This window comes from Pungitius pungitius, chromosome 11 (assembly GCF_949316345.1).
Source record: "Pungitius pungitius chromosome 11, fPunPun2.1, whole genome shotgun sequence".
NCBI lineage: Eukaryota > Metazoa > Chordata > Actinopteri > Perciformes > Gasterosteidae > Pungitius > Pungitius pungitius.
In genome coordinates, this window is record NC_084910.1 from 13,556,112 (window position 1) to 13,571,303 (window position 15,192).

At 47.3% G+C, this 15,192-nt stretch overlaps 2 protein-coding genes across 3 annotated transcripts; both read left to right on the forward strand.

Annotated features, from left to right (window-relative positions):
- The first annotated feature begins 62 nt into the window (after window positions 1-62).
- Window positions 63-6,546, forward strand: si:ch211-154o6.3 (uncharacterized protein LOC563854 homolog). The gene is made up of 13 exons (XM_037453377.2): window positions 63-375; window positions 1,562-1,680; window positions 2,114-2,328; window positions 2,650-2,773; window positions 3,048-3,169; window positions 3,612-3,698; window positions 3,941-4,030; window positions 4,288-4,376; window positions 4,987-5,209; window positions 5,347-5,469; window positions 5,619-5,784; window positions 5,967-6,055; window positions 6,215-6,546. Exons 1-13 carry the CDS (start codon window positions 286-288, stop codon window positions 6,313-6,315), a joined length of 1,638 nt encoding a protein of 545 aa, XP_037309274.2. The 5' UTR covers window positions 63-285; the 3' UTR covers window positions 6,316-6,546.
- An 11-nt stretch (window positions 6,547-6,557) lies between these two features.
- On the forward strand, window positions 6,558-14,136 carry pianp (PILR alpha associated neural protein). 2 transcript variants are annotated; one of them, XM_037453460.2, is made up of 6 exons: window positions 6,558-6,652; window positions 7,679-7,735; window positions 7,938-8,332; window positions 8,710-8,788; window positions 11,883-12,029; window positions 12,748-14,136. In XM_037453460.2, the coding sequence occupies exons 2-6, from the start codon at window positions 7,725-7,727 to the stop codon at window positions 12,767-12,769; spliced, it is 654 nt and encodes a 217-aa protein (XP_037309357.1). In that variant the 5' UTR covers window positions 6,558-6,652; window positions 7,679-7,724; the 3' UTR covers window positions 12,770-14,136. The 2 variants fall into 2 exon arrangements, with proteins under 2 accessions (XP_037309357.1, XP_037309356.1); XM_037453459.2 differs by lacking the exon at window positions 6,558-6,652 and adding an exon at window positions 6,672-7,115.
- Window positions 14,137-15,192: the final 1,056 nt, after the last annotated feature.

Consider the following 15,192-nt stretch of genomic DNA (forward strand, 5'->3'; position numbering starts at 1 on the left):
TATACCTTATTGTATGTACTGGTCACATGTTTCTATTAGTGCAGTTCTTAATTTGTCCACATGGCGTCGCTGTAAGGACAGCTAAACACGCAGACTGTATCGTCAACATCCGGCGACACGTCTCCCAAACACTCTGCTGGGAGTATCTGATGCATGTTTTTTATTTTAAACATATCCAGGCTTCTCATTAAAGGCCAATGTTGCGTCTCGACCCCTTCTGACAACCTGTGATTGAGTCGGGCTATTTTATACTGTCAACTCGCAGCGCCTCACCACGAGCTTCAAATGGGGGACGTGAGGAAGCTGCAGAAGAAGTTGAGACAGATTGGAAATCTGGAAATAAAAATCAGTCTAACCCCAGAGGAGAGATTCAAGGTACAGAAACGCACCATCTGCTTGTTTGTTCCAATGTAAACTGCGTGTAATCTGTGTGACTTCGGTAAATCCTTAAAATATTTCCCTCATGTGTAACAAAAGGTTATGACTGCGGATTTCACTACAGCCGAGGCACCATTCAGTCATAATATGAAATAAAAACATTATCCATCTTCACTGGCTTGAATAACATCCAGTAGAGTAGAGCTGTGTGCATACAGCTTTAAAGTATTCTAATGTTTCCTATCTGTCACATTGTAGCCAAGCTAACCAGGTTAAATCGAGATGATGTTTTAATGCTGATGTGTGCCACAACTTTATAAAGTTGGGTATCTTAAACTAGGAAAAACATCATGAAGAAGAAAAATACGGGATAAACATGAATTTATGATCGCAGTGGAATGAATAATTTGACCGTTTTTGCCCTGGGAAAGCTCTCAGGATGAGCAGACAGAAACAAATAATTATCAGGACCTTCTGGGGCCTCACCAATTTTATAAATTATTGTCATGCCCTACAACTTTTTCTTCTTCTTTACTGCACTGCAGTTACATCCCCTAATTGCAAACAGGAAAAATAAATAAGCACACTTCCGCTAAATAGCATTTGGTCCCCTTGATTTATTTCTGTGAAAAAGTTGCATGACTGGATTCATAGCGTGTTATGAAATTGGCCACAATATATCAGAAACTGTTTGTAGAAACCCCCAAAACGACACTCAACTAGTTTCCGTAAAAAGTAATATGACACTGAAGTCAGAATAGAAGAAGTAGCGGACAGAAATTATTCATCATTTAGACTTACCACATATGAAGTAGTGGAAAGTACATCTACTGTAAGTACAGTGCTTAAGTTCAATTTGGCAGTTTTTTAAAGAATACATCTATTACTTTTTATAATCACTACATTTAATAATGAAAAAAAGCCCTCTCTAAAGCCAGATGAGATCACCACAAAACCTTTACGTGTAAAACTGGTGAAGCGCTCCTTTGAAGAGGAGAACTATCAAGTACATGAAATTGACATGTCTGGTTCACTCATGCATGCATATTTTATACTTGGGGAGTGCAGTTGCCAGTTGTGGTCTAATAAATGGAGACATGCTGAGCATGTTGGTTGTGCATATAAACAACTTGTGGATTAGTGGCTTGGTTCACAACCAATCTCGAGCCCTCTTCTCTCTTAGATCTCCAGGAAGGCGGAGCTGCGCTCCAGATTGGCTGAGCTTCAGCTGCAGCTTTCTGGCCCACAGCAAACTCCTGGGATTGTGGAAGACGGAGAGAAGGAGAAGATGAAAAGACAAGTGTAAGGAAGTGAGGGAGAGGTACCATCAAGAGGGGGGCAGATGGAGAGAAACATAATTCTTCAAAAGCAACAACATTCACTTTGAAGCCTTTGATCTTTTCTTGCATTTCTATCCAAACCCACTGGAGGTCAAATACTGTCACGCTTCACTAGAATGGGAATTTCCCACTGTACATAATGTGTCACGTAAACATCATTCAGGGATGTCTTTCTGGGTATTAGAGCGCCCCAGGGCTTTGTGCTGATGACTGGAATCACTACCTGTGGATATTACCATCAAATCAAAAGAAACGCTAATATTCTTTCTAGGCGCTCAGTAAGAAGTACTCCTTTTGTTTATGCGGGACTCTACAGGTATCGCTGTCACAAAATGGAAACGTGCCCATGCATCTTGATTATTCATTCGACTCTCGCTTTTCTTCTCCTGGCACAGGGAAGAAGCCCCTGGGGCCCTCCCATCACAAACGCCTCCAGCGTCCAAGATCCTGAAGGGAGAAGAGCAGTCCAAAGCCCGAGTCACGCCAGCCCCGGGCGGCAGGCAGAGGGAGACCGGAAGGGCAGCAGAGATAGGCGGGCAGCCGGACAGGACGGAGCCGGCCAAGGTGCCAGATAACCGCTCTGACTTTGACACCGAGCCGCAACAGGAAGGTGGGATTCATTTAGAAAACTGATATCACAGTCTACCGCATGGCCGCTGAAAGCACAGTGCGGTGTCCCTGCTTGTCGTTACCATGTCAAATCTGACATGTGCGCCCTGAGGGTTATTAAGCTCATGTGGCTGCGAGAATTAAAACCGGCAGGCTCCATTTGCTCCCCCGGAGGCAAGACCCATGTTTCGCAGCCTTGAAGCTAAATTAGCCCCATGCTTCGTGGTGGCAGACTAATCCATATTGAAGAACGGTGTAGATTAACGAGCCTGGGCGCTGATGAGTCAACAGTGCTAATTGGACAAATCATTTCCTTTTGCAGATGCTGAATTTGCATCCCTCAAATCGTCTTGGGGGAAGGCAAAGTTTCGCTTGAGGCTGTTGGAGGGTCACAATGACATAGTCACCTGTGTGGTTGCTGTTGACAACCTGGTGATTTCTGGAAGGTAAAGCAGGAACAAAGTCTCGATTTGCATAATGGGTGTGCAACGTGAACATTTCACCTAATTTATTGCTTGATATGCACCCGCTGTCTCCCGCGCTGTCTGACATATTTGTTTCTCTTCCCCTGCCTCGAAGGCTCATCGCAAATTTCTCGCAACTTATGTCCCATGGCTTTTAACTTTGCTTGTTTTCACCTTCCCCCACTGGCTCTATCTCCCTTTTTCTTTACCTTCTCACATCCTCTCTTCCCCACTGCGTCCGTCTCCCTCCTCCCAGCCGAGATACAACGGTGAAGGTGTGGCACGTTCCCACGGCAACAGAGCACAAGAACCTGGGAGGTCACGCCGGTGGAGTCACCTGTCTGTCTGCGCCTCCCCCCGAGTACTGCAAGATGCTGGGTGAGGCAACACTAACGTACATGTGCAGCGACCACGGCGGCGTTCTGCCTGTGTCCTGCAGTCGGGTAATTATGGGAGCAGTTCATCAGATCGGGCCCAGCGAGACGTAACCTCAGCAGACACTTCAGAGGGTTCATTGTCTGTCTGAAGCAGGCAGCCTTCCGTCACTTAGACTCCAGCGGCCTCTTGGGCTCTCCTCCTACACCCTCTCCCCAGCCGCTTCCCCCAACCCACAATACCAAGTAGAGATGATGCTGCTCGGTGTAATGGTCACACAGCCTTCAAAGACAAATTATCTTTTGTCTAATCGTGCCCTTTTTTCACTTTCTTGCAATCTGTCCTCTTTTTTCCCCCCCGAACATCATCACTTATTTACAGCCTTTTTTCTTTTTGTCATCTTCATTCTCCCATTTTCTGTTCCTCTTTCCTTCCCTCTTACCAGCCCGGTGCCTGTCTTTGTCCGACAAGGAGAGGTTTATCTTGAGTGGCTCAGCAGACTGCTATGTGAAGATCTGGGCCCTGAGCATTGGTAAGCTTAAACACACACACACACACACTCACTCACGCATAGAGTTTGGACACATTTGAGAAAGCATACATATACATATATATGCTGAATGTATTGATGGTAGGCAGCGCCTCGGGGCTCTGAGACTTGAGCCTCGGGGCTCTGTCTACCTTAATGTGTCTCAGTGTACCAATGAATGTCTGTGTGTGGCTGGTTGTCTGTGTGTATTGTCAATGAAAACAGTATTTTCCTGTTACCTCCAGGGCAGTGTGTCAAGTCTATCTACACATTCAACGCTGTGACTGCGCTCTGCTTTGCGCCAGAGGACGAAGGATACATTATCACCGGATCAGGTAGGGTTTTTGTGCAAAAAGCCAAGCGCTAATGACACAGTGAACTGAATGATTGCAGTTGGACTTGTATTAGTATCTTAAATATACCTTGCACATGTATGCATCATCTGTCAGGGAGTGTAGTATTGGTCTATTGGGCTGAATGAAGGAGATGAAGGCACACAGATTAGGCAGTCAGGCTCAGGTGGGTTCGACCGTGACCAACAATAACGACGGCCTGTCGGCGCATGTTAACCTCGCACTCTGTCACTCCTCAGACGGGGGGAAAGTTCAAGCCTGGAGCTGGCACAATTTTGAAAACTGCCAGTCAATCAACGCTCACCAGGAAGCAGTCACCTCCGTCCAGGTGGGCGGGTCGTTCACCGCCGCGCCACGCTCTGCTGTCCACACCGAGGCTGCTCAAGCTGTTGCTATGTGCAGCCTCTTTATGAAACACACAAGAAAACAAGCCCATGCTTCTTTTTCCATAGAAGCTGTCCAAATTTTTAGTGCTCAGTGATTTCTTTTAAATTCCCACACTCTTTTCCTCACAGACGCTTTACTTGATTATTGCTTTCAAATGGAAATCAAATATGTTTTGAGACGTAAGCCTTGGTGCTCGGCCAATTTCAGAGAGCATACAGCATATTTTGAGCAAAAAGGCTTTTTATGAAAATTGAAATCCAGAGCGGCACATGCCACTTAATTGTCAAAATATGCCTGAAGCATTGAAGCGCGGCGCATCATTGTCATTCTCTTTGTTGTTCATCATGCAAAGCGCACAATCCATTTACAACCAACAGCGGCATGGAAATGTACATTTTCAAACACGCACTTCTTTTCCATTTACACATTTGCTCTCCCCTTTTCTGTTTATATCCCTCTCTCTCTCTCCCTCTTACACAAACCGATACACACACACACTGGATAAAAGACTCAGATCACCATGACAACTATGTCTCCTGTGCCCTCCACAGACTCAGGGTCCACTGGTGTTCAGCGGCGCGGCCGATGGAGGGGTTTCAGTGTGGGAGAACCGGTGTTCAGTTCGTGACCCCCTGAGGCTGCTGCACCACTGGGGCGGGGAGGTGACGGGCTGTGGGGGGGGGGCGGGCGGCCGTCTGACACTCAGCCCGCGGGGAGACAGAGCGTTCCTGGCTTATGGTCGGTCCTGGCTCAAGATTCTGCACTGGAGGACCGGTGAGCTGTGGAATGGGCGGCGATTGTGTTGGTGTGTTTGTGTGTGTGTTTGCGTTTCAGGATGACTGAAAAAAAGGAAGGTAGAGGAAAAACATTAGCATAAATCTTTCAACCTAACATCTGTCCAATTATCACAGGCGCCATGTCCAGACTGACCAATCACAACAGCATCACCGGGGTAACAGATTGTGTTCACCAGACAGGAGGCCTCCTAATTGGCTCCTGCCACGATCTTGCGAATGGAGAGAGCTCGCTTAACGGTGAGTCGCAGAGCCAGCCGCGTGCAACCACAAGTTACTCGCTCCGCTCGGCGAGACTGAAAGCACATTAAGGAGTTAAGACAAAATCGAAAGCACTTTGTTTTCCTCTGTTGACCCCCATTTACTTCATCTCCCTCTCCTCCCTGTAGTGTTCTCTCTGCCTCAGTGTCGGTACCTGGCCTCCCTGACCTGGCCCGATGCTCCCAGAATTCTCTGCTTTGCGGCGTGGACCACAGGGAGCGGAGGCCACCGATGGGTCACCGGAGGTCGCGACCTCGTGGTATGGGAGCAGCTCCCCGGTTCCGGGAAGCAGAGGTGGGCACAGTTCATGTCAACACAGATTTGAATATAAACTGCGCAATTATATTTTCTATTTGCATATTTCTACCAAGTTCAACTGCTCTGCTAATTCTAGCACAGCAGAATAAAATATGGCCGACTTTGACACTCACCTCTATTGGTATTTGATGTATTAACTGTGTGTGTGAATGTTTTAGGGGTGATGTCACCGCGAAGAGAGACATTAGGTTGGAGTCGTGTTTGCTGGAGTCGGAGGGGGACACAGAGGATGACGAGGGGACTGACGGTACAAACGCACGCGCCACAATTTCACACATCCTCTTGTCTTCACTTAAAGACTCACATCCTTGATGATTAATCAACGGAAGTGCAGATTTCACTATCATGTTCTTTTGATATGACGCGCGGTGTGGCGAATCATCGCGACCCCCTTGTCAAATTTCAGATTACGACGATGACGACGATGACAACAACGGTGAAGCAAAAGAGTCTGCCGGGGCGGAGGACGGAGGGTCCGCCTCGTGGCTACGCTGCGTTCTCCAGTGATGCTCATGCTGAGGACACCACGGCCTGCAGCCATGAAGAGGAAATGAGAGGGAGGGAGCGTAGTGACAGCCAAGGAGGGTGCAGGGGAAGGAAGTGTGACAGACTGAGTGTCAAGTGTGCGTGTGGATGCAGATTGTGAGTGTGTTAGTGTGAGTGATGGGCAGATTGTTTTCTATGTAAATATTATTTACACAACACAATAAAGATGTCACCTTGTGACTCTCACCTCCATATTTGCATCACTTGTTGTCGCTTTTTTTATTTCAACCTGATCCTGCTCATTCCTCAAACACCAGTTGGTCTCCCTGCTCTGCTGCCGCAACCTGTGTAAATAAATGTAAATCAAATTTTACTACTTTTACCCCCCCCCCCTCGTTCCTGCCTTACTTCCCCCTTCTCTTTGCTGTTTGTATTTCTGTATCTTGCTCTCTGGGGTGTCTTTGCCTGTTTTTGTAAACATCATTGAAGAGTTTTTTTTAACCTCTCTGCTCTAAAGAGAGCTTACCAGAATCATCCTCGGTATCATCTCTGTTTGCCACCTTAAATTAATTTCTTTTCCTCTGCGTCCATTTTAATTGAACCAGTTTTTTTTTTAAAAGCACATAATTAGCATTTAAATCTCTTTCCTACAGTCTCTTGCACTCCCTACGTCGCTCTCTCTCCCCTCTCTCACTCTAGCAGACTCTACATGTCTCAGTCGCTAAGGCAACCGATGCTTTTTTTTTTTTTCTCGCTTGCTCTCTGTATCTCCCCCGTTTCTCTCTGTCTCCCTCTCTCATTCCCTCTCTTCACTGCCAGAGGTAGGCATGATAACTGATATGTGTCGGAGAGCGTGTGTGTGTTTGTGTCCGTCTCCCGGTGTGCTTGTGTGTCTCTAAGTGACATTTCGGTGGCATTTAGGCAGCAATTTTGGAATGGGAAGTTGCTTTTCTCCGCAGAAAGTGCCACATGGAGTATTGGCTCCATGCAGGATGCTTCTAATGATGATTAATATGCTATGCTCAGGTGTGTTCACTGTAAATGGGTGTGAGAGAGCAGAATACGTACATCTGGGTGTTTTTGAATGCAGATGTGTATTCCGTTCAAACATGTGGCGCACAATTGAGCGTATAATTTGAAAGCCCAGGGGAGTCTACAGTATGTGCTTTGTTATTTTTTTTTTATTTTGAGTTGGCTTTCTGCCAAACACTCCTGCTGGTGTCTACATGTTTTTTATCTAGCAACATGAAAGAAAGAAAAAATAAAACTGGACCCTCCTCCTTCTCATCCTCTCTCTCTCTCTCTCTCTCTCTCTCTCTCTCTCTCTCTCTCTCTCTCTCTCTCTTCTCTCTCTCCCTCTCTGCCTCCCCGTCCTGTCTTACAGAGAGAGATGATCGGAGGAGCGGCGTCCCAGTGAACAGAGCGAAGCGATGGAGAGATGGTAAGATGGATAGTAACTGAGGTGAAGGAGGGATATATGAGGTGCTGATGCATAATATGTCATACTGAGTGATGGCTGGAATGGGAATCAATTTCTGAGCTGATGAGGTCGTGCAGGACGCCGGCGGAGGATGCATTTTCTTAGATAACTTCTTTGTCAGTCCACTACCTCTCATTCTTTCTCCTCCACTTCTCTCTTCCAGCTCCATCTCTCCTGTCACACAACTGACTGCCCTTCGCTGCCTCACCTCCATCCTCCTGGTTGCTCTGGTGACACAGCCCTCCACCTGTAACCGTGACAATAGTGAGGACGAGGAGCAGGCAGACGCCCTGTCCGTCACAGCCCAGGTCACACCCACCCCTCTGTGGGCGGTGGTCTGGGGTCCAACGCAGCCTCTAGAGGATGAGACCTATCACTTCCTTTCAAGCCAGGAAACTGACCCCTTGCACCGGCATGGGCATCAGCAGGGGGCCAGCACTACCAAGTCAAACTGGCCCTCGAGCCTGCAGCCCCGAGAGGATGCACCGCTGGAGTCTGAGGACCATGGGGGAGTGGAGGACAGAGAGACGGGGGCGGAGGAGACGGAGCTTGAGGAAGGTGGGCACCAGGAGATGCACATGAAGGATTTCTAAATAAAGATAGCCATGAGACCAAGCCCATGTGAACACACACACACACACACACGTCCCCTGAGGAGTTAGCTGTCACCACTGTGAAGGCGGCTGTGTGGTGCCGGCTGTGTCTGTGGCGGGGAATGCCTGATAAAGTTCTCATCACTCACACTGAGGAATTGGCCGCTGTCAAAAAGCAAGACACAAGACGTCATCGGATCTGTGCTTTTTGTTGGAGGACATCGTCTCGTACATTCAATATTATGTTTCAGCTGGCTTTATTCATCGCTTCTCTTCTTCTGGATACAATTATACATGGTCATGGTCTGTGTGTGTGTGCGTGTGTATATGTGTGTGTTACAGTGGACCCTCAGTTCTACGTCACCGTGACCATCTCCTCGCTGCTCATCCTGACGGCCGTCATCATCACAGCTAAACTCTGGTAGGAATCTCCAAAATATTGTGTGTGCATGTGGCCATATAAAGACAAGTGAAGGGTTAGTAATCTTCCTCTGTGAGACACATCTCCCCCAGACTCAAAAAGTTGGGGGATTGGAAAATGTTTGATTTGAGGATCAGACACAGCGAGGTACAGTCCAGATTGAGCTTCAACACAGGGCGCCTCCCTTATTACGCCATGTTGTTTTTTTTAATGTTGTTTTTAAGTGTTAGAGGTTGAACGAAGGGCCTTATTTGTGGACCTCCTAAAGCACGTTTGTTGAGATTGATTGTAGAGATTTCCGATCGTGGGGACACCGTCCCCTAAACGGCCATGAGATGCTTTACCAAATAGAAAAGTACAGAAAGCGTATATTCACTTGATAAAATCTGGATTTATTTGTATACAATCAAGTCTAATTTTTTTTTTTATCATGTTGTTTGCATGATCGTTTTACCTCTTTTGAATGAAAAAGATCTCAAGGACACTAATCACTCTTTTGTTGACTTAGTTATAATCCGTGGACATATCCAAACACTGAAACGGAGTCCCAGGTAAAAACTGGCTTAGTTCTGTGTGGTGAATCTTTTTAGGAACATCTGATTGCAAGATTAGTCAAGGCTGTGCATACCTATCAAGAGATTGAAGTTCACTCTGTTTTCAAAAATGGAGCTTGAAGAGAGGAAAATTGCCGACCTGCCCCTTTCTACCCGCTGACGGGTCAAGATAAACATTAATGAATTGTGCGAGATGTGTCGGGATTCACAAAGAGACCAAATGGGGTTTTAGTGAGGACGAAACTTTGATATTTGCAGGTGTTTTTGCATGAGCTCGTCAATCAGCCGATCATATTCAGAACTCTGTAACGTGTCTACGTATTCCTCCCTCAAGTGAGAGCTAAGTAATAGCTTACTAATAACCTTAATAACATTTGTCCTCGGTAAAGTCACATGTGGCACAGATGTGTCATTTGGTTGCATTACAGTTGCAATGATTAAACCATTAGGATGGAGGTGGAGGCAGGGCCCAACGTGTTGCCTTAAAGGCTTGAGCAATAACACGGTTTTACCGACCATTAAGCCCCGTGGATTTGGAAACACAAGGTGGGTAATACCCAATGTGTACGTATGTGTTCAGGCCTCGTGGGGAAGTGCTTGCAGCACACGTGGCCATTAGCCGAAGATGGGGAGTCATCGATGTGATGAAGTGGAGCACTTTCACGTTTTGCTGATGAAACCAATAATGCGTAGTTCATCTGACCACCGGGACTCTTCTCTCCATCTCTTCCCACGTCGCACACGTCACACTTTGTTTTTCTATCTATTGCATCATAATATTTAATTCCATTGCTTTGACGGAGAACATGAGTTCCCGTTCACTTTACCGTTTCTCTCAAAGGGAAAATAAAAAACTAAAATTCACCTCTGTTCGTCTTACTCGCTATTTCTGAATTTGGTGTAAATTGCCTGGTTTTGGGGTTGTGAGACAAAGAATGGCTGTGACGCAGTTACTCAAGACAATCCGCCGACCTTGTGCTGAGCTGTTTGAAGTCGGAACAGTTTGATCGACCGTATAGACGAATAGATCAATAGAACAACAGGTGAGGGGGAAAATAAATTAAATGTCCGCTAAAAATCAGATCCGCTCTCACACACTCTACGTTTACTGCGCCTGCTCTCGTTCCAAACCCCCCTCCCCTCGCCTTTCACTTCACCCCCCCCCTTCTAAATACCTGTGTTCCTCTTCTTCCTTCATGTTCTTTCCTTACTTACAGTTATCACCATTGCCTTGCTCTAACATTGCTTGTCTTTGCACAGCTGCTACTCCTCTTATCTCCCTCCCCAGTCTCCTATCTCTCCCAGCACCGCCAGTCCCGCTGCTGATCCATAGATAATCCTCCAGCTTGCTGTGAGCTGATACACGATAAACCCCCCTTTTCTCTCTGTTCCCGAGTCTTGCCTTCGCTGTTGTTTCAATAACTTCCTCCTGAGGAAGCCGCCATGGAGGAAACCCCCACTCTCCGAAGTGGCCCTACAAAAGTGAGATTTACTGCGATTCTAGACGGCAGACATGGAGGCCGCTCCTCTCTATGGACTGGCTCAAGCCTCGGTGTCATAAATGTGTAAATAACGCCATGTGTTGGATGGAGAGAGTGCTGCGACGACATGAGCGGGAGAGGGGGGGTACAGATGGACTGGAATGCTCGCCTATAGTGGAAATTGGCCGGTGTCCAGTTCATTATGATTATAGAAGAGCGGCATATGTGCTCAGTGATTTTCCCAGCCCCGAAACTGTGTGGCTAATGTTATCAGGCGTGACGATGTTTGTGTGAATGTGTGTTTGTTTGTGTGTGTGTGTGTGTGTGTGCATTTAGGGAGAGAGGAGTCAGCCAGAACAGGTGTTAGTGTGGAAAGATGAGGCTGTGGGATGTCTTTTATGGCTACGCGAGCAGCTTTGTTGTGCCTCTAAGTATTCTTAAGAGCGTGAACTCGTGGCTCTCTGTCTTCACCTTCCTCCCCTCTGCGATGCGTTCCCCCCCCCCCCCCCCCCCCCTGTCCATTCTTTAACCTTGTTGCATCCTTTCCACCTCACCCCTCCTCCCTCCCTCCCTCCCTCGTCCCACAAGTCTCGGTGTCCTTCCCCCCCTCAGCTGACAGCGTTTTAATGAGTCAGATGAGGGCACTAATTCTCTCACACAGTGGCAGAGTAATGTGTTCGCTGATGCTAAATGGCTCGGCTGTTCTTGATGGTCTCTGACTCTGTTTCTCTGCCCCCCCCCCCCTCTGTCTTCTCTCTTGATTCTGCTGTTTTTTATCTGTGTCTCTGTCCGTCTCCCTTAATTCTGCCCTTCTCTATCATTTCCGGCTCCCTCTCTCTCCCTCTCTAACCTTCTTTCACTGTTATCTGTTTCGTCTAAAACTCGAACTTTCTTTGATTCATTTAATCTCGGCTTCTATTCTTACCCTTCTCCTTCTTGATCTCTTTTTTTTCTTCTTTAATTCCCATCTTTTCCTTTTCCTTCACCCCCCCCCCCCACCCACCTCCCTCCCCTCGCCACATCTTCCCCATCCGTGTCATCTTTCTCATTCTTTCCCAGTTACGACCGCAGCTGTTCCCAGCATCCACCCCCTCTTTCCCGTGGCGTGGCCCCCCCACTCTCCCTCGCGCTTCCCCGTTCCCTTGCTTCGGAGGACAGCCGGCAGACGTTGCACAGCACCTCCTCCTCCTTCACCGACAGGGAGAGGTAATGAGTCGCCTCGCCACTCTTTGGTGTGTGTCTACGTCTTTCAGTGTGAGTGTGGTGTGCATGTTTGAGTTTCTGTGCACCTTCAAGTTTGCTTTTTTGTGTATGAGTGTGTGTGTGTGTGTGTGTGTGTGTGTGTGTGTGTGTGTGTGTGTGTGTGTGTGTGTGAAGCACAGTTCTTCCTTCTTTTGTTTGGTAAGGATACACAGTGCATGGAGTAGAAATGGCCAGTGATGGTACTCTCTGAGGAGTGTTGGTGCTGCTGTAAGATGTATCCGCGTGTTTAACTCCCTCTACGGATGAGTCATAGTCGGCCACAGCCGCCGTCCATGAAATGGTGCTTTTATTTGAGGGTATTCAAAGTTAATCTCAATCAGGATAATTATAGTGCTGTACTCCAGTGCTCCTGTTCACTTCCCCCTCCACCCCCCCCTCCACCCCACCAGCTTCTCCTCCGCCGTCCTCCTCTTCCTCCTCCTCTTCCGTGTCTTCTCCTCCGCCGCTCTCTCAGTCCCCGGCGATGCAGCTTTCCATTTGCGTAGACACCAATTTTCCAGCTTTAGGCCTCCGTGCTCCTCTCCTCCTCCTCTTCTCCTCTCCTCTGCTCCCTCCACCCTCAGAGTTCCCTAAGCTTCCCCCAACCCTCCACTCCTCCTTTTGGTCTCTTTTGTTTTTTTGTCTCTCTCACCCCTCTTCTCTGTGTCTCTTGCTTTGTCAGGATCCCAGTTGTGATCCTCTGAGCTGAGACGTTTTTTTTCTCCATATGGTAAACATTTCTCCCGGGCCTGAAGAGGAACATCAGCACAACCAGAGGGTTTGCCCGCAGCAACGTTTATCTTCTCTGAAACTGTGAAAGGAATCCAGGGGTCCCAGGTATCCCGCCATCACAAAACTTCGAGGCTTCCTTGAGGTCTAAAACAACCCGAACACGTCCACCTGCTGCTCCTTCCTTCCGTCCTCTGTGCTTGGTATACGTTTCTTTCATGTGGCTCATGCGTCACTGTTACCTGCTCCCTGTTTTCTTTCCCCTGTATGGCCCCGAGCTCCTCCAAGCCGAGCGCTCCGTTCTTCAGACCCGCCATGACTAACACTCAACAAGCAGTTCAACGGACCGCCGAACATCCAATTGCATCTGCAAATTCAACACTGGTAGCTCCACAAGTGTTTTTCCGGTGATTCTGCTGCCCGTGTGACGCCGCTCAGTGTTTCCTCCAATCCAGTGGACTGTCTTTCATGACATGACGCTCAAGTTCAGTTCAGTTCCCGCAGGCTTGTATCTGGTTCGCAAGCGGTTAAAGAGGCGTCCTCAGCATCGCCAAACACTGAACGGGGTATTTCACAAAGCTGTTTGGCACGGATGTAGCCAACGGGCAATGTGTTTAACATGTCACGCTCCAAAAACTGCTGTTTATTCCCCGCTTTTGGGCGCCCGGAATGCAAATAGTGCGGCTTTTTCCCTGTGCATCGTGTAGGGGAGTCTGTTTTGTTTTGTTATTTCCTCATGATTTGTTTTCTTAATTATCTGGCTGACGTTCACCTCTTTGTCGAGTCTTTGTGAGCACCCTCTGTTCCTGCCGGACTGTGTTAGAGGTGTGTTAAGCATATAGTACTTCCAGTGGCGGGGATAAAATATTCACAGCGGCAATGGATAGAGGCATTAGTGTTGAAAATCGATGACTCCCAAAAGGTTTTGGATGGTGCACAACAAAGACGGATTTATGTTGTCATGGAAATGAGCATCTGTGAACTGTACGCGTGATCAAAAGACTGGTTTTACCAAGATGATTTTTTTTTTCTTCTCCCAACTGACAGCCAACCATATGGATCTGAAAAAAAAACAAAAAAATGCCATCATCTTTCCAGTCACTGTATATAAACTGTCATGGGTGCACCAAGCAGTAAATCATGGAGCATCATTTCTGTCAATGAATCTGTATGTACACTGTATGAAAAACCTGGGAGAGTAGCTTCAAATCTATTATTCATACATGTCTATTTCACCTATCAATAAGTGATGTCTTATCAAACCTTTTCGACTCAATCGTCAGTTTGTGTTTGCCAACTTTTCTAAGCAGCTTTGAGACATTAACCCCCCCCCCCCCCCCCCCCCCCCCACGTACAAATATTTCCACTACCGACATAATGCTGGTGGCCCCATGCGTGGCTCGTGCTATCCTCCAGATATCTCGTCTCGTGATTTTTAGTAGAAGTCCTGTAGAAATGTGGTCTTTCTGTACCATGGAAGTTCAATAAAGACTCAACACTGGCCTTATAGCTGTGTGCCTGTATCTGTTAATTTAAATGCCTGTTGAATGACTTCCCCTGAGCTCTGCAATCTGCAATGCTTTAATAGCTAGTGCAATCTCCTAATCTTTTTCTCCCCAAAGTCAACATTTAGTCCAGTAGCCAGCATTCATTTTGAACCATGGGCTTGGCATTAAAAAGTACTGCATGTCCCAATCATATTTTTACCCGCGAGGAGCAGCCGAAAAGGGGACGAAGAATAAGGCGGCAGCTTTCCTCTGATGCCTTTCCTTATCCCCTGACCTTATGTGGATCCCTCATGCTTCAGAAAAAAGAGCATCCTTGGAAACTATTTCCTCTGGTTACAGTTTTTACAACGAATCTGAAAAAATGAACACAGTGCCACTCGAGTCCATTGAGATTCTCCACCGGTCTGCTGCACAGCCACGGTTTCCATCTCCTGTGGGCATTTTACAGACCAATCAAACAAATTGATTGCCTTTGTTCCACTCAGAAATTCAAAAGGAACGTCTGAGTTATGAGAAGCCCGAAAGACAAACAGTAAGGCAGAAGTTAGGTGTGAACTTGCGTATGCCGTCACCGCTCACATGCTGAAACATGACACGTTCTCTCAACGCTACGCGCGGGCCAGCTAACCCTCCGTCACCAACAAACACTCGAGAGGTGAACAGCTGTTAGAAATCACAGCTCCAATCTGGTGGAAAAACCACCGTGAGCCAATGAAGCTCAATCACACTGACTGGAATTAACGCCACTATTTATAGAGATGGGAGGGATTTTGTGGAGAAATACGCAGGGTTAAATAAAACAGGACCATAATTTCCCTGTCGTCTATTTCGCTCGCTCTGCTGCTGCTGGTCAGATAATTGCCACCATTAATGTCGTGCAGGGGAAGAGC